Source organism: Phoenix dactylifera, chromosome 8, assembly GCF_009389715.1.
Source record: "Phoenix dactylifera cultivar Barhee BC4 chromosome 8, palm_55x_up_171113_PBpolish2nd_filt_p, whole genome shotgun sequence".
NCBI classification, from domain to species: Eukaryota; Viridiplantae; Streptophyta; class Magnoliopsida; order Arecales; family Arecaceae; genus Phoenix; species Phoenix dactylifera.
In genome coordinates, this window is record NC_052399.1 from 5,399,088 (window position 1) to 5,423,200 (window position 24,113).

General features: G+C 46.7%; 1 protein-coding gene and 1 long non-coding RNA gene across 2 annotated transcripts in view; one reads left to right on the plus strand and one right to left on the minus strand.

Annotated features, from left to right (window-relative positions):
• Positions 1–11,702, plus strand: part of LOC103712880 — a 39,589-nt gene extending 27,887 nt beyond the window's left edge. The window contains exon 2 of the long non-coding RNA XR_005512744.1: positions 11,158–11,702. This is a non-coding gene — a long non-coding RNA (uncharacterized LOC103712880). The remainder of the gene's footprint in view (positions 1–11,157) is intronic.
• A 4,447-nt stretch (positions 11,703–16,149) lies between these two features.
• LOC103712919 (zinc finger protein GIS3-like) lies at positions 16,150–17,455 on the minus strand. Its single transcript, XM_008799630.4, has one exon. The coding sequence runs from the start codon at positions 17,082–17,084 to the stop codon at positions 16,347–16,349; it is 738 nt and encodes a 245-aa protein (XP_008797852.1). The 5' UTR covers positions 17,085–17,455; the 3' UTR covers positions 16,150–16,346.
• Positions 17,456–24,113: the final 6,658 nt, after the last annotated feature.

Genomic DNA, 24,113 nt, shown 5'->3' on the forward strand with positions numbered 1-24,113 from the left:
GACGGCCCTCGGATGCCTGGCTAGCCCGATGATCATCCCGGGAGCAGACTAGCCGGAAGCCCCGACCGGTCGCCTCGGCTTGCGCCAGCCTTGGCCGACCAACGAGTGGAAGGTCCCGAGGCTCGGCCCTCGGATGCCAGGCTAACCCGATGACCATCCCGGGAGCAGACTAGCCTGAAGCCCCGACCAGTTGCCTCGGCATGCGCCAGCCTTGGTCGACCAACGAGTGGAATTTCCTGAGGCCTAACCCTCGGATGCCTGGCTTAGCGCCGGAAGAGTTTCCTGGGGCCTAACCCTCGGATGCCTGGCTTAGCGCCGGAAGAATTTCCTGAGGCCTAACCCTCGGATGCCTGGCTTAGCGCCGAAAGAATTTGCTGAGGCCTAACCCTCGGATGCCTGGCTTAGCGCCGGAAGAATTTCCTGAGGCCTAACCCTCGGATGCCTGGCTTAGCGCCGGAAGAATTTCCCGAGGCCTAACCCTCGGATGCCTGGCTTAGCGCCGGAAGAGTTTCCTGAGGCCTAACCCTCGGATGCCTGGCTTAGCGCCGGAAGAATTTCCTGAGTCCCAACCCTCGGATGCCTGGCTTAGCGCCGGAAGAATTTCCTGGGGCCTAACCCTCGGATGCCTGGCTTAGCGCCGGAAGAGTTTCCTGAGGCCTAACCCTCGGATGCCCGGCTTAGCGCCGGAAGAATTTCCTGAGGCCTAACCCTCGGATGCCTGGCTTAGCGCCGGAAGAATTTCCTGAGGCCTAACCCTCGGATGCCTGGCTTAGCGCCGGAAGAGTTTCCTGAGGCCTAACCCTCGGATGCCTGGCTTAGCGCCGGAAGAATTTCCTGAGGCCTAACCCTCGGATGCCTGGCTTAGCGTCGGAAGAGTTTTCTGAGGCCTAACCCTCGGATGCCTGGCTTAGCGCCGGAAGAATTTCCTGAGGCCTAACCCTCGGATGCCTGGCTTAGCGCCGGAAGAGTTTCCTGAGGCCTAACCCTCGGATGCCTGGCTTAGCGCCGGAAGAATTTCCTGGGGCCTAACCCTCGGATGCCTGGCTTAGCGCCGGAAGAGTTTCCTGAGGCCTAACCCTCGGATGCCTGGCTTAGCGCCGGAAGAATTTCCTGAGGCCTAACCCTCGGATGCCTGGCTTAGCGCCGGAAGAGTTTCCTGAGGCCTAACCCTCGGATGCCTGGCTTAGCGCCGGAAGAATTTCCTGAGGCCTAACCCTCGGATGCCTGGCTTAGCGCCGGAAGAATTTCCTGAGGCCTAACCCTCGGATGCCTGGCTTAGCGCCGGAAGAATTTTCTGAGGCCCAACCCTCGGATGCCTGGCTTAGCGCCGGAAGAGTTTCCTGAGGCCTAACCCTCGGATGCCTGGCCTAGCGCCGGAAGAATTTCGGGAGCCAGGAGTCAGCAAGACGCTACCGAGAGTTAAAAGAAAAAGAAGGACGAAGGCGAGATGAAGAAACATTCAACTTGCATTAATTTTCATTGTTTCAGGGCCGAGGCCCATACAATTTGGCAAAACGCCGGTATACAAAAAAAAAGTAGACAACGAAAGGTACAAGAGGTCAGCTTGGAGGAACTCCCAGGTCGCCCTGATTTCCCAAGAGGGATCTGCATCAACAAAAAAGAAGCGCTCCTTCCATTTGTGAATGGAGGTAGGAGCCTCCTTGACAAGGCCGCATCCTCGCCGCGCTGCGAAGCACCACCACCCTTTGTCCTGGGGGTGGCCGCTCAGGCTGTAGAACTCCCAAAAAACATTCAGGGTGGCGGGGATCTCGTGCATACGGCAGAGAACCTGGAAGACCGTCAGGGCCCGCCACGAGTTCGGCACCAGTTGCGTCGGTGCCACTCTTAAACCCCGTAGCACCTGCATGACCAAGTCCGAAGGGGGAAAGCGGAACCCGGCCTGGAGAATGCCCTCATTGATGGCGATCTTCCCTGGAGGAGGATGGGACATCCTCTCCTCAGGCCCCGGGAGCGTGGCGTTGCAGGCCTAGGGAAGGTGGTACCGAGCCACGAGTCTGTCTAAGTCTGTGGCGACCAGCTCCGACTTAATTTGGTCTGCTCTCACTTCGCCCATTCCTAATGGCCAATAAACCTACGGTCAGGACGGGGACAGGAAGGGGGGAAAGACCGGAGCGACTGGAGTACACTAGTATAAGAGGGGAAAGTATGGAGAGCCCTAAGTAGAAGAATGGGAAAAACTCACCGGAAAGGAGGTAAGAACGGCTCCGAGAGCGCCAAAGGAGAAACAAGTGAACAGTCCGACGGCAGCAACAGCTGCGCAAAGGGGAAACTTGAAAATATCTGTAAAGAAGAAGACGGACGGGGAAAGGCCCCCGATTAAATAGGCGGAAAGGCAAGTGACGCCTCGATGACGCCAGAGGACGCCTGGCTGCCGAAGGGTCGCTCGCGCCCCAAAGGCGAATCGACACCATTAAGGAAGGATGTCCGCCGAAATCCTCAGACTGCCAGGTCAGCAATAACCGCCATACGCCATAAAAAGGGCGGGGAGCTCGAAGCGCGCGCGCCTCTCCGAGGAACGGCGGCAATCCTGAAACATCACTCCCTTCACCTGTTCCCCTTCTGGTTCCAGGCTCGGAAGTGGGGGGCTACTGTTACGGGGGAAATAAGCCGCCATGCCCCACGTGACCGGCACGCGCGCCCAGGAAGACTACGGCTGCCCTTTGATCCAGCAATCCGACCCCGAGTCGGACATCCTCGGCTCCGCAGCCCGACCCCGAGTCGGCTGCCCTTTGATCCAGCGCTCCGACCCCGAGTCGGACGTCCTCGGCTCCGCAGCCCGACCCCGAGTCGGCTGCCCTTTGATCCAGCAATCCGACCCCGAGTCGGACGTCCTCGGCTCCGCAGCCCGACCCCGAGTCGGCTGCCCTTTGATCCAGCAATCCGACCCCGAGTCGGATATCCTCGGCTCCGCAGCCCGACCCCGAGTCGGCTGCCCCTTGATCCAGCGCTCCGACCCCGAGTCGGAGATCTCTTGATACCGACAGGCTATTCCCCAGAGGCACGCCGCGGCCTCCTGCTCCACTACTCCCTGCAACGGCTGTATCCGATGCTGCTCCACGATCTCCTGCATCAGCCGTACAAAGCGGAGCCCCACTATGCCCTGACGTGGCCGTACCCGGTGCTGCTCCACGACGCCCTGTAACGGCCATGTCAGTGGCCACACCATCGTGCCCCACGATAACGAACCCCCCTGAGAGACCCCCCGGCCAGGTATATATGCGGCTGGGGGGAGAAAGGGGGGGTGAGCAATATCTCCCAGAGCACTCTCTTACTTGCGATTATCACCTCTCCTCCTCCTCCAATCTCCTCTGACTTAACCGTCGGAGGGCCATCACCACCCTGGTGGTGGTGCAAGGCTTGTTCGCAGGTTTCTTGGCGGAAGGTGGAGCGCAACCAACACCAACCAAGACAACTCAGACGGAACCTCGTTCACACCGCAGTGCCAATCGTTCTCGGTTTGGACCACCAGCAACACCTGGCTTAGCGCCGGAAGAGTTTCCTGAGGCCTAACCCTCGGATGCCTGGCTTAGCGCCGGAAGAATTTTCTGAGGCCTAACCCTCGGATGCCTGGCTTAGCGCCGGAAGAATTTCCTGAGGCCTAACCCTCGGATGCCTGGCTTAGCGCCGGAAGAATTTCCTGAGGCCTAACCCTCGGATGCCTGGCTTAGCGCCGGAAGAGTTTCCTGAGGCCTAACCCTCAGATGCCTGGCTTAGCGCCGGAAGAATTTCCTGAGGCCTAACCCTCGGATGCCTGGCTTAGCGCCGGAAGAATTTCCTGAGGCCTAACCCTCGGATGCCTGGCTTAGCGCCGGAAGAATTTCCTGAGGCCTAACCCTCGGATGCCTGGCTTAGCGCCGGAAGAGTTTCCTGAGGCCTAACCTTCGGATGCCTGGCTTAGCGCCGGAAGAATTTCCTGAGGCCTAACCCTCGGATGCCTGGCTTAGCGCCGGAAGAATTTCCTGAGGCCTAACCCTCGGATGCCTGGCTTAGCGCCGGAAGAGTTTCCTGAGGCCTAACCCTCGGATGCCTGGCTTAGCGCCGGAAGAATTTCCTGAGGCCTAACCCTCGGATGCCTGGCTTAGCGCCGGAAGAGTTTCCTGAGGCCTAACCCTCGGATGCCTGGCTTAGCGCCGGAAGAATTTCCTGAGGCCTAACCCTCGGATGCCTGGCTTAGCGCCGGAAGAATTTCCTGAGGCCTAACCCTCGGATGCCTGGCTTAGCGCCGGAAGAATTTCCTGAGGCCCAACCCTCGGATGCCTAGCTTAGCGCCGGAAGAATTTCCTGAGGCCTAACCCTCGGATGCCTGGCTTAGCGCCGGAAGAATTTCCTGAGGCCTAACCCTCGGATGCCTGGCTTAGCGCCGGAAGAGTTTCCTGAGGCCTAACCCTCGGATGCCTGGCTTAGCGCCGGAAGAATTTCCCGAGGCCTAACCCTCGGATGCCTGGCTTAGCGCCGGAAGAATTTCCCGAGGCCTAACCCTCGGATGCCTGGCTTAGCGCCGGAAGAGTTTCCCGAGGCCTAACCCTCGGATGCCTGGCTTAGCGCCGGAAGAATTTCCCGAGGCCTAACCCTCGGATGCCTGGCTTAGCGCCGGAAGAATTTCCCGAGGCCCAACCCTCGGATGCCTGGCTTAGCGCCGGAAGAGTTTCCTGAGGCCTAACCCTCGGATGCCTGGCCTAGCGCCGGAAGAATTTCGGGAGCCAGGAGTCAGCAAGACGCTACCGAGAGTTAAAAGAAAAAGAAGGACGAAGGCGAGATGAAGAAACATTCAACTTGCATTAATTTTCATTGTTTCAAGGCCGAGGCCCATACAATTTGGCAAAACCCCGGTATACAAAAAAAAGAGAAGACAACGAAAGGTACAAGAGGTCAGCTTGGAGGAACTCCCGGGTCGGGAACGTCGGGCTCGTCCGCAGGAGGTAGGGAAGCAGCAGGAGAACCAGCAGGCAATGGCGCCGGAGAGGAGTCGAGAAGGGAAATCTCGCTCAGGTCAACTTCGGGGTACTTAGCCGACACCCTTGCCAGGCCCTCCTCGAAGCCTAAGAGAAAGGCTTCGGCCCCCGCGTCCGACGCGTCACGGACAAACTCATCGGACTGACGATAGGTCTGTACTGCCTCCGACATATCATGAGCGAACTCGGCGGACTGGCGATAAGCCTCTACCGCCTGACGCCCGATTTCCGCACTCCTCTCGGCCAGTGCCGCCTCTGCCCGCTCCATAATCTGGGCTTTCGCCTCCAAGACCTTCGCCACAATCCGGCCTTCCGCCTCGGTGGAGACCCTCAGCAGCTCAGCCCGAGCCTCCTTGTGCTTCGCTTCGGCAGCAATGCGAGCAGCCTCAGCCTCCGTCAGGCGCGAATGAAGCTCCTGATCGCTCGCACGGGACTTCTCCAAGGCCGACTCCAATTTGCCCAGCTTAGCTTCAAGAGACCGGGTTCGGTTGCGGGCGTTGTCGGCTGACCGCTGGGCCTTCTCCCACCTCTCCCGGTAGTCGGCAGCCTTCCGGGACTGCTTCTCGGCCCGCTCATCCGCCTTCTTGACCTCGCCCTCGAGACCCGAGGCAACCTTGAGCTGCTCCTGAGCCTCCAACAGTTGCTTCTCGAGGGCAGCAAAGCCGAGTGCCCGCTCTTCGGCCTCCCGGAGCCTCGCCTCGAAGTCCCCGGTCGTCCTGCCTGCCACAGCCTGGCCTCCCTTTTCCACTGCTTTCAGCCGGTCCTCGGCCTTCGCCAGAAGCCCCGCCTGTTCCTTGTAGCACTCCTCCAGACGGATCATGTACTGGGCGAGCTAAGAAATAGGAAAAATAAGGGAGTCAGGCGGAGAACAACAGAGCCAATAAATGGTGAAAAGCGGCCAGAAGAACACTCACCGACATGAGACAGACACAGCTGGCAGCCCCAACGTCAGAGACCTCCAACTCCCGGACCCGCCGATGGTCCTTCTCCAGCAGCACTATTTCGATGAGATTTCGGGCGCCATCGGTAGTAAAGGCAGACCCCGATTTCTCCCCAGAGCCGGACGGTGGTTCTGCAGCCTTACCCCTATCCATCGCCTGGGGAAGAGTCCGGCCGATCGCGCTCGGGGCGGGGGTCACCCCAGGAATTGATAGGGTCCCGCTCGGTCGGGGCCTCGGCGCGTCCCTCCTCGAGTCATCAGGAGCCGACCGAGTCGAAGGCCGGGTCGGGGACCGATCACGTCCGACCCGTCCGTCTCGGGCAGGCTCGGATGATACCTCCGGAGTAGCGGCAATCTTACCACCGGAGGGCTGATACAGCGTCAGCTGCCGGTCCGTGCCCACGACGTCTCCCTGATCGGTGGGCCCGGACTCGTCGGTCGGCGTCGGAGGCACCTCCTTACGGGACTTCTTCGCCGGTGGGGCCCCGCTCGGAAGAGCTCGTTTCCTCCTCTAGGCTGCTTCCAGCAGGGACGCCCTACCAACAGCCTTTGTCTTCACCGACCGCATGACGTCGTCGATCTCTGCAAAAAGGACGGGATAGTCGGAGACGGAGAAACCAAAGGAAAGAACGGGACGAAAGAAGGGAAAAAGTCAAGAAAGAATCGGTGGCGGACTCACGGTCGGTGGGGACCAAGCTCAGACCGACATTCACCAAAGTATCCTCGGAAATAAGGCGGGCCACCGGGGGGAGCTGGCCCTCGGCAACCAACCCCTTCAAGGCGGCCAAGCCATCGGACTCCTCCCTTGACAGTCTCGATAGGCCGATCGGAGACTTCATCGGGGTCTCCCAGGTCGCCCTGATTTCCCAAGAGGGATCTGCATCAACAAAAAAGAAGCGCTCCTTCCATTTGTGAATGGAGGTAGGAGCCTCCTTGACAAGGCCGCATCCTCGCCGCGCTGCGAAGCACCACCACCCTTTGTCCTGGGGGTGGCCGCTCAGGCTGTAGAACTCCCAAAAAACATTCAGGGTGGCGGGGATCTCGTGCATACGGCAGAGAACCTGGAAGACCGTCGGGGCCCGCCACGAGTTCGGCACCAGTTGCGTCGGTGCCACTCTTAAACCCCGTAGCACCTGCATGACCAAGTCCGAAGGGGGAAAGCGGAACCCGGCCTGGAGAATGCCCTCATTGATGGCGATCTTCCCTGGAGGAGGATGGAACATCCTCTTCTCAGGCCCCGGGAGCGTGGCGTTGCAGGCCTCGGGAAGGTGGTACCGAGCCACGAGTCTGTCTAAGTCTGTGGCGACCAGCTCCGACTTAATTTGGTCTGCTCTCACTTCGCCCATTCCTAATGGCCAATAAACCTACGGTCAGGACGGGGACAGGAAGGGGGGAAAGACCGGAGCGACTGGAGTACACTAGTATAAGAGGGGAAAGTATGGAGAGCCCTAAGTAGAAGAATGGGGAAAACTCACCGGAAAAGAGGTAAGAACGGCTCCGAGAGCGCCAAAGGAGAAACAAGTGAACAGTCCGACGGCAGCAACAGCTGCGCAAAGGGGAAACTTGAAAATATCTGTAAAGAAGAAGACGGACGGGGGAAGGCCCCCGATTAAATAGGCGGAAAGGCAAGTGACGCCTCGATGACGCCAGAGGACGCCTGGCTGCCGAAGGATCGCTCGCGCCCCAAAGGCGAATCGACACCATTAAGGAAGGATGTCCGCCGAAATCCTCAGACTGCCAGGTCAGCAATAACCGCCATACGCCATAAAAAGGGCGGGGAGCTCGAAGCGCGCGCGCCTCTCCGAGGAACGGCGGCAATCCTGAAACATCACTCCCTTCACCTGTTCCCCTTCTGGTTCCAGGCTCGGAAGTGGGGGGCTACTGTTACGGGGGAAATAAGCCGCCATGCCCCACGTGACCGGCACGCGCGCCCAGGAAGACTACGGCTGCCCTTTGATCCAGCAATCCGACCCCGAGTCGGACATCCTCGGCTCCGCAGCCCGACCCCGAGTCGGCTGCCCTTTGATCCAGCGCTCCGACCCCGAGTCGGACGTCCTCGGCTCCGCAGCCCGACCCCGAGTCGGCTGCCCTTTGATCCAGCAATCCGACCCCGAGTCGGATATCCTCGGCTCCGCAGCCCGACCCCGAGTCGGCTGCCCTTTGATCCAGCAATCCGACCCCGAGTCGGATATCCTCGGCTCCGCAGCCCGACCCCGAGTCGGCTGCCCCTTGATCCAGCGCTCCGACCCCGAGTCGGAGATCTCTTGATAACGACAGGCTATTCCCCAGAGGCACGCCGCGGCCTCCTGCTCCACTACTCCCTGCAACGGCTGTATCCGATGCTGCTCCACGATCTCCTGCATCAGCCGTACAAAGCGGAGCCCCACTATGCCCTGACGTGGCCGTACCCGGTGCTGCTCCACGACGCCCTGTAACGGCCATGTCAGTGGCCACACCATCGTGCCCCACGATAACGAACCCCCCTGAGAGACCCCCCAGCCAGGTATATATGCGGCTGGGGGGAGAAAGGGGGGGGGGTGAGCAATATCTCCCAGAGCACTCTCTTACTTGCGATTATCACCTCTCCTCCTCCTCCAATCTCCTCTGACTTGACCGTCGGAGGGCCATCACCACCCTGGTGGTGGTGCAAGGCTTGTTTGCAGGTTTCTTGGCGGAAGGTGGAGCGCAACCAACACCAACCAAGACAACTCAGACGGAACCCCGTTCACACCGCAGTGCCAATCGTTCTCGGTTTGGACCACCAGCAACAATGGATATGAACTCTCTTAATGAAGTTTTATTTAAAATTATGAATTAAACCTTGTCATGCATGAAAAATTAAGATGATTTTGCCTAAGATGTGAATTACCATGCTTGAATTGATTTTGCCATTTTGGGTTTAGGATCAAGTTACACCTATTGTAACTCTTATACAGTTGCATCTTTTCTTGAATTAGATGATGGAAAATCTCATATCAATGATCTGAGCTATTTGATATGATCTACTATCTATAAACTACTTGTATACCAGAAGATCATGTGATTTGGAGACTCCTAGTCCGTGCATCAAGAAGTCAAAAATTTTCGTGTTATATAAACTATCCAATTTTTTAGCACTTGATGGATGGGCTAGGGATCTCCAGATCATATGATTTTTTATGTGTAAACAAGTAATTTAGCTGCAGTGAATTATATCCAACAGCTCGGATTATCGACATGGGATCTCTATCCTCCAATTCAAAAAGGTATAACTTTGTAAGAGTTACACCAAAGTGTAACTTAAACCTAATCCTTGATTTTGAGCTTTGGACTAGCCACATATTATTGATGCCTCGTCATGGGCTAGAAATGTGAGCTTATCAGTGCCTCATCACAAGCTAGAAATGCAATATCGATGCTGGTCATGGTTGGAAGCATAACAATATCAGTGTCTCATTATAGGCTGGAAAATGGCAATATCCTTGTTCCATACATGCTCAATCCAAAGATAGGGATAGCTTGTGATCTTTTATTCCAAACTAGATTATTTTATTGGTTGGGAACTGTGCCATGGAATTGCGGAATGATAATTAATTTGTATAACTAAAATTATGAATTCTGCATGCATATTGTACAAGGATAATTATGGTTATTTTGGAATGTTTATGAAAGTTTTTAATTAATTATGTATATGGCATGAGTATTTTATGATAAATATATTTTTATTTTTCTTGTGTCTATATTACGATTTATGTTCATATTATCTACTTCATAGATATGATGTATGCGTGTGTCATGAGATACTACCCTCTCTTAATGGTTTTCATAGGAGCAGGACAGTTATAGCTACTTTGAAATTGCTCATTGTGCGAGATATGAGGAGATTAGCATAATTGAATTCTAGTAAAATTTTTAGATTTTATTTGTTATCTTCGAAGTTTTGAGCTTGGATGATTTAATTTACCAGTTTATATTCTTGGACACAGATGTCAATAATGGAAATTGTTACCATAGGTTTATAGTTAGAGTATTAAATTTATGTTTAAGGACTCAGTTATTTTTAAATTAAAATCACAATCTATTCTAATGGTTAAAAATAGTGCTTATATCATCTGCAATATTGTAAGCTCTTGTATTGGTTATGAGGCCTTGCATATAATAGGGTCATGTCTTGTGGGATACATGGCCGAGTTGCATGCACAACTTGTATGGTGGATTTGAGGCATGATAGTAATATAGTTTGGTTTAACAAAATGACCATTATGCTGATATAGAAGTTACTATATGTAACATTTACAGATGGCTCCCATTTTGTTATGTGGGTAATTAATAGCCACCATTTTATTCCCAAATAAACCATCCAGAGCTGAACTGGATAAACAATGGCCATTATTCTTTTTATTGAGAGAAAAAGCTAGGTGCTGACCCCCTATTTATTAAAAATCAACAATAACAAGAGTTACAGTCAACTATGGTATGCAAAAAAACATAAAAAGAGAGTAGGAACCTACAGATTGCATTAGAGTCCATACTTACGGTTGCAGCAAGTTGTAACTGGTGATGATTTACGTGTTACCAAACGTTGACCAAACACTCAGCAGCTGTAAGGCCTTCATTGTTGTATCTTCTCAGCTAGAAGATATGTTAAAAGAATAGTCAAGCATTTCTTTCTTTCCAAAATGTCCACCAAACTGCACAAATAAGCTGATCCAAGCTGGTTTCCACCCTTTAGAGATCCTGTTCATTCTCCATGGAGTCCAAAGAGATTGCAGCGAAGGTATTCTGGCACTGATATTAAGAGATTGAAGAATGGTTTTGGAGCAATGGTGACAGTTTTGAAGTGCCACTTATTGGGGATATCAGTGTTATTGAAACCTTGTAGGGTTATCATAAAGCTATTAATAATGAAACTAGCAATGCTATCATTCTGTAATTACCATACTTTACGAAAATGATACTGGTCTCACTGGTAACGAGTTTAACTTGATCTAGCTTTATTATCACTCATCTTAGTTAAGTTGCATGCTTCCTTCTCTGTCATCATATGGGTTACCATATATGATGCATATTTTGCCCTAGTAGTTTTTCTCATCCTCCTTAGCATTTGGCCATTTCCTTTGCAATGTCGTATGTTCGTTGGGGAAAGGGTCATTCTCTGGTCCCCAATCACCTTTCATTTATGCTTTTGACCTGCATTATGCAAGCTCTCTTTGACCTGTATCATGTTAACCCTTTCCTTTCAATGTTGTGATAATTTATATGAAGGTTGATGAGTTGCTGAACCAATGAGATGGTATACAATTCTCATTTAGTACCACGCAAGATGTAACCAAAACTGGTTCCAGAAGTTGTGACAGGAGTCTCAATTGAGGGAATCAGGATCAAGATTTCAGCAAGTAGTGAGATGGTTGCTCTCAGCTGGAATTAGTCAGATAAAATGGCACAAATAAATCCTTCAAGCAATGAGAGGGACGAGATGGAGGGTTTATCTTTAAGCGTACACTCCATCCATGCTTTCATCGATGGAGGACTTATCCTACAGCAGTTCTTAATGATTTGTCTCCAGTCTCTTCTAAGTTCTTTTAATTTTTCTTCTCAACAAAAAAGAAAGTTTTTTTTTTTCTTTTCACTTTTGGTCCTTCATGGTTTCAAGTCTGTTTTTGTATGCCATCTGAGGTCATGGTGGGTTTACAATTGCATTGAACAGCTGTATGATCACTGAGGAACCTAACAAGAATGATCTGTTCTTGGCACAGTGATGCTCTATATCTCATAAGTCTTTCTTCAGGTTTATCAGAGGTCTCCCATCATTACTATGTCTAATTGAATAAAGCTTGGACTCACAGTTGCTTTCATTAGCTGCATGCATGCTGAGAAATAATAGAAGTGAAGACTTCTGATTCCTGCTCAAACCTTTCGAGCATATGTACTAGGAGGCTATCGGTGTCTTCGTGCTAGCAATGCAAAGACGTAGGAGTATGTTTATGGTGATTTTTTGTCATGGTGATAAAAGAGCCTCAGTACTTCCTTTTAACGAATGCTACCCTACTGGTGCTCTGTTAAGAGAGACATGGTTCGTCTTATGTAATAGGGAGTGCATTTATTAGGTCCCGGTAGACAACGTGGGAGGGATGATTAAGATTTTTTTCACAAATTTTCTTCTTTAATTATTAGTATATGGAAGACTTCACTTCTGGAGTCCAGCTTTGCATGACCAACTTGATGGATTCTTATTATGTACTTAATAAATAATAAATTTACATCGAACATATTTAAGTAAAGAAGAGTGCCACTCATCCTATACATCGAGTTCGTACTATTGTTGAAGTTGTTTCTGGGAACAAGATGTAACCATGAAGTTAGATCGAAATATAAATGAAACAAACGGCAGGAGATCCTTTCGCTGTCTCCAATTTCCTTGAACTACCCCCAGGTGAATAGGTTTAGCTCAGTTCCATCGTAGTATGAGCTTAGCTTGAGCAAGCTGAGCTTTCTCAGGGTTGGGTAGTCCAAATCAGTTTCTGACGGCGAAAAAGAGCAAAGAAATTTAAGAACAAAATCGCAAGGTCAGGCAAGTAGAGTTGTTTGCCGGCGTCAGACCGAACGAAACCAATAAAGGTGAAACATTAGCATCCAAATTCTTAGCTAAAGCGAAGAACATTGGTGAAGGTACTTGCTGAAACTAAAAAGCGCCTAACCTTTTTTATGTGATCAAATCACGAAGTGCCCATCATGATGGACTTCTATAATGACTTGCATGTGATGGCATCCTTTGCTGCAATAGCATTCTCCCTTATAATAACTAGTAACTAGTACTTTGGTTTGGGTGCTCAATTCCCTCCGCTTAGAGAGGTGTTTTCCTTCTTGGCTCCACTTGATAGGTGAGTGGTGGTTGGGCTGGTGTGCCCACAACATCTCTTGAGTGTTCGACACATTGCCAGCAATGATTCGAAAGAGGGGCATCGACCCTTTGCTCCCAATTAGTCCCCCAAAAGCATGGTGACGCTACACGCCTCTCCAAACGAATAAGAAAAGAAACCTCTTTTCCTAAATGCGAGCTGCTGTAAGTGCATCATATATCATATAAATTGGAAGTGGGAACCTCTTTCCAAGCTCAAGTTTGCCCCATTTCCAAGTTTGGGGAATCACCAACCTACTCTTTCTATTGTTCAGTCCTAAATTCCCATCCACATTTGTATTGGTTTCCTCTGTTTTTTTTCTCATCCTCCACCTTTGGATGGCATCTCATCTGCCCCTCTGACCCGTTTGGAGTGCTTTTGGAAACCTTAAACTATGGCTATAGGAGGGCTTGCGCGTAAGCTACTGTTGCAACTGCCAGCTTTCGGCACCTACGGCTACGTGTGGGAACCTATGTAGGGATAGTGGGTGGCTGCACACTTAATCACCCTCCAATTGGGATAAGGGTGGCAATAATAAGAGGCTTTAAAAGATTATTAGAAAAATTTTGCATATCTTGCCTTTTGGGATTTGTTTTTAGCTCGACATCTTGGGGATAGCGACACATGGCTCCTAGGCACCTTTGAGTTTCTTTATTCACAACGAAAACATATCCCCTTGGTAGGGATGGAATTATTTAGTTGGTTGCGGAGTCTAATGGCACTAATAATTACTTTATTGCTTGGCTCCAGTTTGGGTAGATTGGCACTTCCAGGGGAAAGTTAATTGGTTTGGTAAGAATAAGGTCAGATGTCAGTTCTTTTTCAGTTCAAGTGTGCCAAAGTTTGTTTATGCTTATTTCTCTCTCTCTCTCTCTCTCTCTCTCTCTCTCTCTCTCTCTCTCTCTATATATATATATATATATATATATATATATATATAGATGAGAAATGATATGGGACAAATTTTATAAATAATCCAGAATAAAAATGTAAAATGTTGCCAAGTTGTTGCTTACTAAATTTTGGTTGGAGTATCAAGTGTAGATTTTTTTGCAGCGGACAAGGTAGTTTAGGCTAGATAACTTTGTCACGCTTACCACTAAGTAGTTATGATCCTGTACTATATGAAAACAGAGTAAGGTAATGCTACTTAAGGACCAAATAGGTAGCCTCCTCTATAGAGATGGCTACCTATCCTGGAAACCAGTAGGCTATAGGCATTTATTTGCTACCAGTCAAATCAAATTTGGCTTTTAGTTTGGCATCTATTTGCCATCTCTCAAGGAGATGAGAGCATCCTGTCTCTAAAGCTTATATAGATCCAACCTAAGGAATTCATGACAGTAGAAGAAAAACCTCGAGCAAATTGGTGCCGGATGAAGAATTTGTGATCAAGAAAATTCACTCACAAGTAGCAGTATGAAATTGGTTAGGAAGGAGAAAAGAGAGTTACTGTGATGGAGAATCAGGTTTGAATATAAGGATGAGAAAGAGAGCTAATGTTCTACTATTATCCCCACACCAAGATGTGTTGCAATTGAATGGACCAAGTCATCTGCTAAACTCTTATTTTGACAGATGTTTCTCATCTGCTAAAAACTTAAATCAGATTACCAGAAGTCTTGACCCCATTAAAGAGCACCAATGTGAATAACTGGTTCAGCAGAACTTTATCTACAATATATATATATAATTAACCTGAAAGAAGAAGGGAGGGGATGTCCTACCCGCAGCTATACTAATAAAGTTTAAAAGGAAGGCTAAGAATACATTACAGGAGGGGAAATTCCGGTTACATGAAGGTGGGTGATAGGTCGAGCATCTCCCTCACTTTTGGTCTACAAGACCTATTTCCTTGAAATTTCATAGCCCAATCAAAGCATCGTCCATGGTTTTCAGTTAATAGCCTAATCAATAATCAAATATATTCCATAGACTAGTTTCAACGATGAACAAGTCGCAAATACTTCTTTTTCTTCTTTTTTTTTGGGGAAAAATGAAGCAAATATAGAAGACAACCTACATGCAGAGACTTGTCCTTTGTTCTAGAAGTTGATATGGCTTAAAGACTGCGAACTATATGCTCCAAGTCCCTTTTAAAGACAACATCTACATGTATACTTTGTTTCGTCATGCCAGGAAAATCACAATTTAACAGAGTATCCAAAGAGTGCCTCATCAGTTGCAAGGTCCATGTCAAGGAAGGTGACGGGAGCCAGATCGTCGCAAGGTCCAATTAAGTTGTCGTCTGGACATTCCATCAAAAACCTCAACGCACGCACATGACTTGGTAATTACTGGCTGATGTTGATTTAAGAAAATAATGTTAGGCCAAGTTAAGAGTCTCTAATCTTATCAAAACCCCCAAGTGGACTTTTTATTTTCAATTACTATTGCTTGGAAAATAGTTTGAGGCAGTGACAAGTGTGTCTTGATTCCTGGAAGAAATCTATATTCTATTTGCTTAAAATTTGGAGATAGAGAAGAGGTTGGGGGTGGGGTTGGGGATTATAGATAATAAGATTGAGTTCAGTTGGATTAAATTAAGTGATACGAATCTTAGGATGATCTATCCATCACTTGCTGTCACTGTACACATGTTTTTTATTATTTAATCATAATTAGTAAACAAAGGGTTAATGAATGATAAGATGGAAGGGTCTAATCTAATATAGATATACATAGCTGCCACCTGTACTTTCTCCTTTTTTTAACATATATTGGAGTGCAGGATCGTGACTGCCGTCGTACACAACCAATCAGCCCTTCATGCTACTACGCCAGGTGCAGGTGATTCAAGGAACGTGGTATAATTCTCATCACGTGTCAGGCGCTGAACACCAAGCTCCTGTACACGTCCACTCGCGTCACGAAACGTATCATCGCCGATTCGCATGCCCTTGACCTAGTACTAGTAGCCCCCGAGTCTCACTCCACCGCTCGCCCAGTTAAACCTCATACTGACTCGTTTTGGAAGAATTGTTCTGCCTGTATGATTTATCAGATCAGATGTACAAAATTCTTTGCAGCATCCACACATCTACCCTTCATTCCATCTAAGGAGTAAATCCCAAAACTTGAAGAAACATTTCTCATAAAAATTGATTATCTTCCGAAGAAAAACTTAATACTTGGTTCTTTATGTGATAGCCATTTTATATTTAACTCTTATTAGATGGATAGATAGATGTGAATTTTTTCTTTTGAAGATCGGATTAATCATGTAATCATGTTTATTTATGTACACAATTCTACATAACTTATACATGATTATGAAGGCATTTACCATCTATCTAAGAGGTGGATTTCGATTACTTATAAAAATTATAAAAAACACAATAAAATGAAAACATGCGTCTACCAGCAATTTTAATATAAAAATTTATTGAATTACGCAACATCATTTCATTGAGGCAGAAGTAGAACCAAAATTCCAAATAGAAAAATGAAAAAAAAATATACAATGGCCATCTGATCCATCAGATATTGGTGCAATCCACCGTCTGATCGTGGAGTCTAGCAAAGAACCGAATCAGGACGAGTCTAGCGACCGAGTCAAGACCGGAAGGGGGCGAGCCTGAGCTGGAGGTCCAGCCCGAACGCGCCATCCGCGCTGGCCGAGTCCGATGACATCGCGTTGGGAGCTGAAACGGTGAACCTAGCGAAAGTGGCAGGTTGACGGTTCCGGTCGTCGCCGAAGAGCCGGGCAGCACCGCTGTCGCCATGGCCGTAGCCGGCGGCGGAGTAGAAGGCGGGAGGCGAGGCTCGGGTGGAGGAGGGGAAGACGCAGCCGTGCGACACATGGAAGGGAGGGGCAGCGCGGGAGAAGTAGACCCACCCGGTGGGGTCCGCCCCGCCGGCGAGCGGGGAGGCGGAGTCCGGGAGGAGGTGGGAGGGCGGAGCGAAGGAGGAGACCATAGGGTTGGCGCGGGGGTAGAGCGCACTGGGTGATGACCGGAGCCCGCCCCCGGCGGCCAGCTGGGCGCGCTTGAGCTGCTGGCGCTCCTTCTTGTGGGCGTTCTGGTGACCGCCGAGGGCCTGGGAGTTGGCGAACTCGCGGCAGCAGTACTGGCACTCATACTTCCGGCCGTCTCCGCTGCCAGAGGCGGCGGCAGTGGTGGTGGTGGAGGACGACGAGTCTGAGCCCAGGCCAGCCTCCGGCGGGCCGGGGAGGTCGACGGACTCCTCGTCCTCGGACACATGGAAGCCGAAGAGCTTGAGGCGGGGACTGGTGCTGTTCTTGGACTGGCACTGGATGCCTGACATGATCTCCTTAGAACTCCTTGCTTCCATCTATCTCCTATATAGAAGAAGGTTGGAGTAGAGAGTTATGGGAGGCGAGAATACGAGAAGGTATAAGAAGGCGGAGCGGAGAAAGAGAAGGGAAATTGCACTGCATGTGTGGGTTCATCTCTGTATCTATATATATATCTATATATGGGCTTGGTTTAAGGTAATATTATAAGGTTGGGAGAAGAAAACCGTCACAGCTCCACACTGAGAAAATAGAAATGGATGAGATGAATGATTTGAATACTAGTCAGTATAATAATTCACGAACAAACTATATAATATTTGAGAGCGATAGTAGTTGGTTGCGGACATCCCAAGGAGGAGGGAAAGGGAAGAGAAATAGGGAGCAAAACTCAGAGACAGTCGGGAGGCCTAGATTGCGCTTGTCTCGGCCTCTGTTGAGGGGATACTTTATTGATTATAGGTTTGTTTATGGACTACTACGGGTGGTGGGGAAGAGACTGGCTGTAGCTATATAGTAGTAATTATTTAAAAAGGTGTTGTATTCGATAGGCGGATCATGGTATAGAATTATGGGTGCTTGCCATAATAATAGCTTCGGATAATGGCCCATTTGTGAGTGAGTGGGTGCCACTTCGCTTGAGCTCTATTAGTTCGTGTCGCTTAAGTGGTGGTGCAACCATGGGGGCGGTGTGCTCCCCATTTAATTTGTATCCAGGGATTAAACATTCTATGGAAACTAAACTGAAACACTGAAGACTCCTAATGTAGAAACCGACATAGAAACCTCAACGATCCTGTGGCAGATCTATCTGCCTTTGGGTGCTACACTTCCACTGAGGCCCACTCTTCGTGGCCTCGGTTTCCTCAACTTTGCTTGCAGCATTTGGCTTGCGGGGTAAATGTACAACATGCGGAAGAATCATATAGGGCTCGTTTGGTTCGCAGGAAAACGAAGGGGGAAAGTGTGGTCAACGGGAAAGCAATGAAATGCCTCTTGTTTGGTTGGAGTTTTCAAAAAAGAGAGATGGAAAAGTTGTATTCCCATGGGAATATGATTCCCACATTTCATGGGAAAGTAAAAAAAAAAGAAACATGGGAAAGTTACTTTCCCATGAGGTGGGAATCACTCCTTTTTTATTTTTTCCCAAAAAGACCCTTCAGCATTAAAGAAGCATTAAAGAGGCATTAAAGACTTAATTTTTATTAAGGGCATAATAGGAATTATACATAACTTTCCTAGGAAAGTGGATGGTCAACCAAACATAAGCACTTTGGAAATTAGTCACTTTCCCATGGTTAACCAAACATGTCAAAAGTACTTTTCTAGGTATCCTCTTCCTAGGAATCTAATTCCCAGGAATCATATTCCTAGGAGGGAAAATACTTCCCGCGAACCAAACGAGCCCATAGAGATGCTTCAGCAAACTGCTACTGCAAGAACATGACCATAGATAGTAATCAACAAGCTTTGTCTTGCCACTAATAATTTGTGTGTGCATAGTACTTATGTATGTATATTTTTGATTATGGGATAAATTTGTTCTCAAAAAGTTTTCAACAAAATCTGTCTTCTTATGGTTGGATTTGTCGTGTGGTTTATCAAGAAAGCTTGCAAAGAAAATGTGGCTGAAGATTTATTTATTACCCCTAACCAAGTTATTGATAATGGTTCTATTCATCGTAATGAGCGCGTCTCCTCCTCTACTTCAACCAAAGAACAAGAAGATCGAATAGTCGTTACATCATCCATTAATTTTTTGGCCCTCTCTTAATTTTGTTTCATTAAACTAGACATTGATGTTGCAACCTTAGTTATTCAAAATGCTGCTGGTTTGGTGGCTCCAGATCATCAAGGAAATCATGTAGTAGCCATTAGCTGCTATATGATCGCTCATAGTTCCATTCCACTTTGTCGAAAAAAGATGAAATAATGGTATTTTATTAGAGCATCTAGTTCTTGATTTCACTTCATCCGAGCTCTGAGATTCTTGAACATGATGCAATGAAGATAATTAAGTATCTATTATTGAATTGTTCGAGAATGTCTTTGCTGATTGCAGAAACCTCCTCCAAGAAAATTCTTATATTACTATTTTCTATACTCCTGGGGTGGAAAATAAGGCTGTCCATTTGCTAACTTGATTTGGTATCTCTCGTAGCATCTCTGCTATTTCGGGATAAGTCGAGTTGAGTGAAATTGCCCACAAGCTAGCTCTTTATCAAAAGATTAAAATACTGTGATGCATGAACAACTATCAAAATATTTGAAGTACATGCATGATACTGGGTCGCTTTAATTAGAGATGTTAAAAATCAGTAACATCTATAATTAGTTCAATTGATTTGGCACCTCTTTCCTAAGCGCTGCACCTGGAGGAGGTTCAAGCTTCACATCTTGGGTATCGCTCAAAAAGTAAGAAAGAACAAAATAGAGATGTGTTAAAGAAAATGTTGAGAGTAGACATATTGGAGACATTTTAGTTCTTTTTAGAATGGCTGAGTTTGTGTGCAGTAGCATGGAGGTAATGGAACTGCTAATATAATGTAAGACTAACCTTCCAAGAATTTTCATGTTAGTGAAATTTTAGGATCAACGTTTTCATATTCTCAGCAGTAGACCAAGCAGCTATTTTTTTTGAACTCTAATTCCTACCATCAAAATTCCTGGTCTACCATCATGCTGGATGATTCTAGAACGCGTCAATAAATTGCCCATACATGGAACATATATGATCTAATTCCATATCCAATCTCTTTAAATGGTCCTAAACAATATAAACTGATGGCAGTTTTCTCAAGAAAGATATAATAGTTATGGTAGAAGAGTTCAATCAATGAATTAAAAAATCAAATATGGTTGTTGGTCCTACCACCTTTGCATGTTTTGGATGCAAAAATGTATAGAGTTGAACATTAATTTGATGGAGGCGTGTAACACCTTGAAGCATGTTTGGTAGCATAAAGACATCACCAAAAGTCTCTTACTAAAGCTAAAGTGATTGATTTGCATGTCTCAAAACAGTTATATTGACTTCGATTCATGCAAACGTCTACTATGCAGTAGCATTTTGGAAGTCCATCCTATATGGAGAGCCATACGAGTTTTGCAAGTCTTGGAGTTCGTTTAGTTATTAGTCGAGTAGGTTTTGATGATTTGATGTAATGGTCAAAATTGTTCAGCGTTTTGGGCTTTTAGCTCTTTGTGACATCTACCAAGAAACATAGGAAGTTGCCAAATGCGGCCAGTGTTATTCATAGTGCTGTCCCTATGAGTTCCCATTTGGTGTACATGAAGTACAAGAGAGTTTATATATATATATATATATACAAAAGATCTTTAACATGCATGTAAGACTTTTCCTTTATTTCTTTTCCCGTGAAACTTCTTGAGGGTGAGTCACACCTAACTTTTTATAATACAACAGTTAAACTTTTCTTATTGAATTAGTATTAAAAAAAATCTTTCCATTAAATTCTTGTATGGATTTCGAACATCAAAATTAAATTTTAATAAAATTTAAAAGAAGAATAATTACTCAGCACACCTTACACCGAGATATATTGCTAAAAGGGTGAAGTCGCCACAATTGACATTTGACCTAGTGTTTGCACATTTAATCTCCTTTTTCGTAGACTTTGCTTCACCGATCAACACAAAATCTCTTCGAATCTTACTAACTATTAAAAAAAATAAATCACATCTCTGTCGTAATCTCCACCACCATAAAAAGCTATGTGTATGTGTCACTCCTAAATTTCCTTCCAATCCTCCCTTCCTTCAAAGTCTTCCCCCAACTTCCAAACCAGGCCCACGTTGTCCCCCCATCTCTTTTTCACTCCAAATATTCCATGCTTCCGGCCGTCTCCCCTCCATTACTTAATAACTTAAAAGTTGTGCTTCTGAGTCAGCCAGCTTGGGCAAGGTTCTATAGAGGAGGAGTCTTTGTGGATTGTTGACATCGAGATAGGCTAATTTATTTTATGTTGGCTCGGCTGATATTTCTATATATATCATGTGTTATGAACTTTTAATATTTTTAATAGAAAGGGAAGGAGGCTAATTATTTGAGTTTTTGTTTCTATTTGCGACTCTGGTGGACTTACAACTCCGCTATAAACGGTGTAAATGCACCTAGCAATTTTAATAGTTTATCTTTGAGCTCCATAGGATAATCACCAATGGAAGTCCAAAGGCAAGTATATAAAATCAGTAGTGCAATTAGCTGGCCCATTACCCTCTCTATAAAAGCGAGATTCCTTGAAGTGAAACATCTACAAGCAGGATATGTGCCAAATGTCAAGAAGCAAGGTATGAACATCTGAATCACCTTTAGGAAATCACCCTCAATGCCTACTCTTGTAGCATGAAGACAACATATAGCTTATACCAATCCTTCCTACGCAACCATGAGCTCGGCCGTAGGAAAGTTACCGTTAAAGAGTCTCCTCCCTCTATCATGATCTCCCATAGCAAAAGCAACATCCCTACTCTTGTGCAATAGGCACTCAAGCAACTTTCCATAAGAATAAAGAGATTCTATACGATTCATTTTTATGTTCCAGATCCAATTCAGCTTCTCCACAGCGCTGCTAGATTTGGCGATAAAATTTATAGAAAATCACAGAGAAGACCACAAGCTCAAAAGAACCGACGAATGCTGCGCAACCACCATGCATGCTAACTATCGAACCTTTAAAATATAGCTTGCCATAAAAATCTAGTGGGAGGTTTTTAGTGTAATTGATGGTGTTAGATGCGTTTAGCAAATGAAATGATGATGTGAACCATGTACCCAATCAATCATTCACCTAAGGAAGGCTATGTTCAAGACGATCATCATGATATTTAGGGATATGGTTGTCGCTAGCCACATGATCATGGAGGCTTTCGAGCTTAGGGGCCCGTGTGACATCAGAAGTCTTTCTCTTACTTCAGTTAGGGAGTTTTAGGTTGATCTAAGTGTCTCCTACTCTGGTCTTTTCTTGTTGCTCCCCCCTCATGGAAAGTGGTTGAACTGACCCTTTTGAAGACATCAGTCATGCAACTCATCTACCACTCTAGCTATTAGATTCCCTTATGCTCGGCACTGTGAACCAATCACTACATTTTAAAATACCCTGGGGAGGTAGGAAACAAATTGCAGCATTTAAAAATGAATTTCAGCTACTTTAAATTCAAGGTCGTTTTCTCGTCCTTTCCTCTCATCTTGCAAGTTTCCTTATAAAATGAACCTTTGTGGGTCCCGTCACCCGACCAGCTTTGTGCAAATATATGAAATATATCTAAAAGTAGGGAAGGTTAGGGTGCAGTGCGTCTAAGGATTTTATAGATTTTGCTAAGATGCAAAGCACATGGTCTTTCCCCTTAATGTATTGAACTATTTGGGAGCTTGAATAGAGTTGGATCGTTGAGTTCGTGCATGCCTTGCACCGAAGCTCGGAGAACCGCAAAGTGTTAAAAGGGTGAAGAAAAAGCGAGAGAAATTCTCTTCTATCGTCCCGGGTGGCCTCTTTTTTTTTTTTTTTTTCTTTTGTATCATCGCCATCAATAAAAAAAAAAAAAAAAACTTTGCTATCTTCAAGTTTGGGCCCAATTCGAAAATGTTTCTTTCCAAATTGCATGTCAGAGAATCCCACCAAGCTCTTTCCTTACGTCTCTTAGATATTTTACTCATACAACATCATAGTTTAAAATCAACATCCCATCTATCTCTTTAGCTTGTGACTATCCAACAGATAATATTTTAGCTTTTCTTTTCTTCTCCTACATCACCATTATTATTTTAACACAAAAATAAAAAAAATCTTGCTATTTTTGAGTTGAGCCCAATTGGAAGATGTTTCTTTCCAAGTTGCATATCAGAGAATCCCACCAAGCTCCTTCCTTATATTTATTAAATATTTTACTCGTACAATATTATAGTTTCAGATCCACATCCCATCTATCTCTTTAGCTTGTGGCTATCCAACAAAGGACATCCGTGTCCAATGGGTCAGCAGCTTTTGTTGTTGCAGTGGGCTCCACCTTTCAATACAAAAAATTTAACCTAGATGCCTCGATAATGCCATGTTTTGTTGTTTGTGAAGGGGATTTAGTTGGCAGCATTTAAGATAGCCCGAATCGCAAGGGAGGACCACCAAGCTGTGCTGCGGAAGGAAAATACTTTGCTCGACGAGACGTTAATAATATTATTCCTCATACGAGGTGATGTCACCCCATTTCCTCTCAAAAGAATATCTATTGTCACACTTAACCTGGCAGCCCTCCCTCTTTCTTTTGTGGCAAATTGCTTTGGAAGACCCCATAAAGATTAGAATACTCAATGTGCGTTAATAATTGAGTTGATATTTCCTTTTAGAATAAGTTGAAAGAATATTAACGATCCAAGCAATGTGTGCAAGATGTTCAAAATATGCAACTTTTATTCCAAGTGGCATTACCTACTCCATTAAGGAGCGACTGTAGATTGGGTGGATTTCACTTAAAGTCATGTGCGAGTGATTCTATCGGCATACTTAATTGAGCCGTGACACCGGATCTAGCTAAACCTATACCATGGTCTAGAATGTTTTAGGGTTTCGCAAGCATAATATTATTACTTCTACTACGTGAATTTAAAACGTCGTCGCCAGCTAGCCTGTGAAATGAGTTTGCATGCACTGAAGACAAAAGCATTAGGGTTAGGGCTAAGATGGAGACACTTAGGCCTCTATAAATGCTCATGGCATGGCAAAGGGCTCCTACGACAGGTGTTGACAGATGGATTCAAATGGACGTGAGGGGATTCCTAAAAAGCTACTAAATGCTTGGGGATTGAGTTGAGTGCCTTTGGAAAGAGGGTTAGCAAGTTCATTAGGTGACGTGAGCGTATTGGCAAGAGCCTTAATTCGGGTAAACTAATCTTTGAACTTTAGAACCCATTTGTGATTAAAGTAATTAACAACTAGTTGCAATGAGGTGGATTAGATCGATGTAAGTATACTATGGGTTCATGAAACCAAGGTCAAAACAAAGGCTTTGACAGAGGTCGTATCTTCTGATGAATGCAACAAAGCAGTAGCCTT

Coding starts and splice junctions, on each gene's coding strand:
- LOC103712919 (XM_008799630.4), bottom strand. CDS start 17,084: ATGGAAGCAAGGAGTTCTAAGGAGATCATGTCAGGCATCCAGTGCCAG.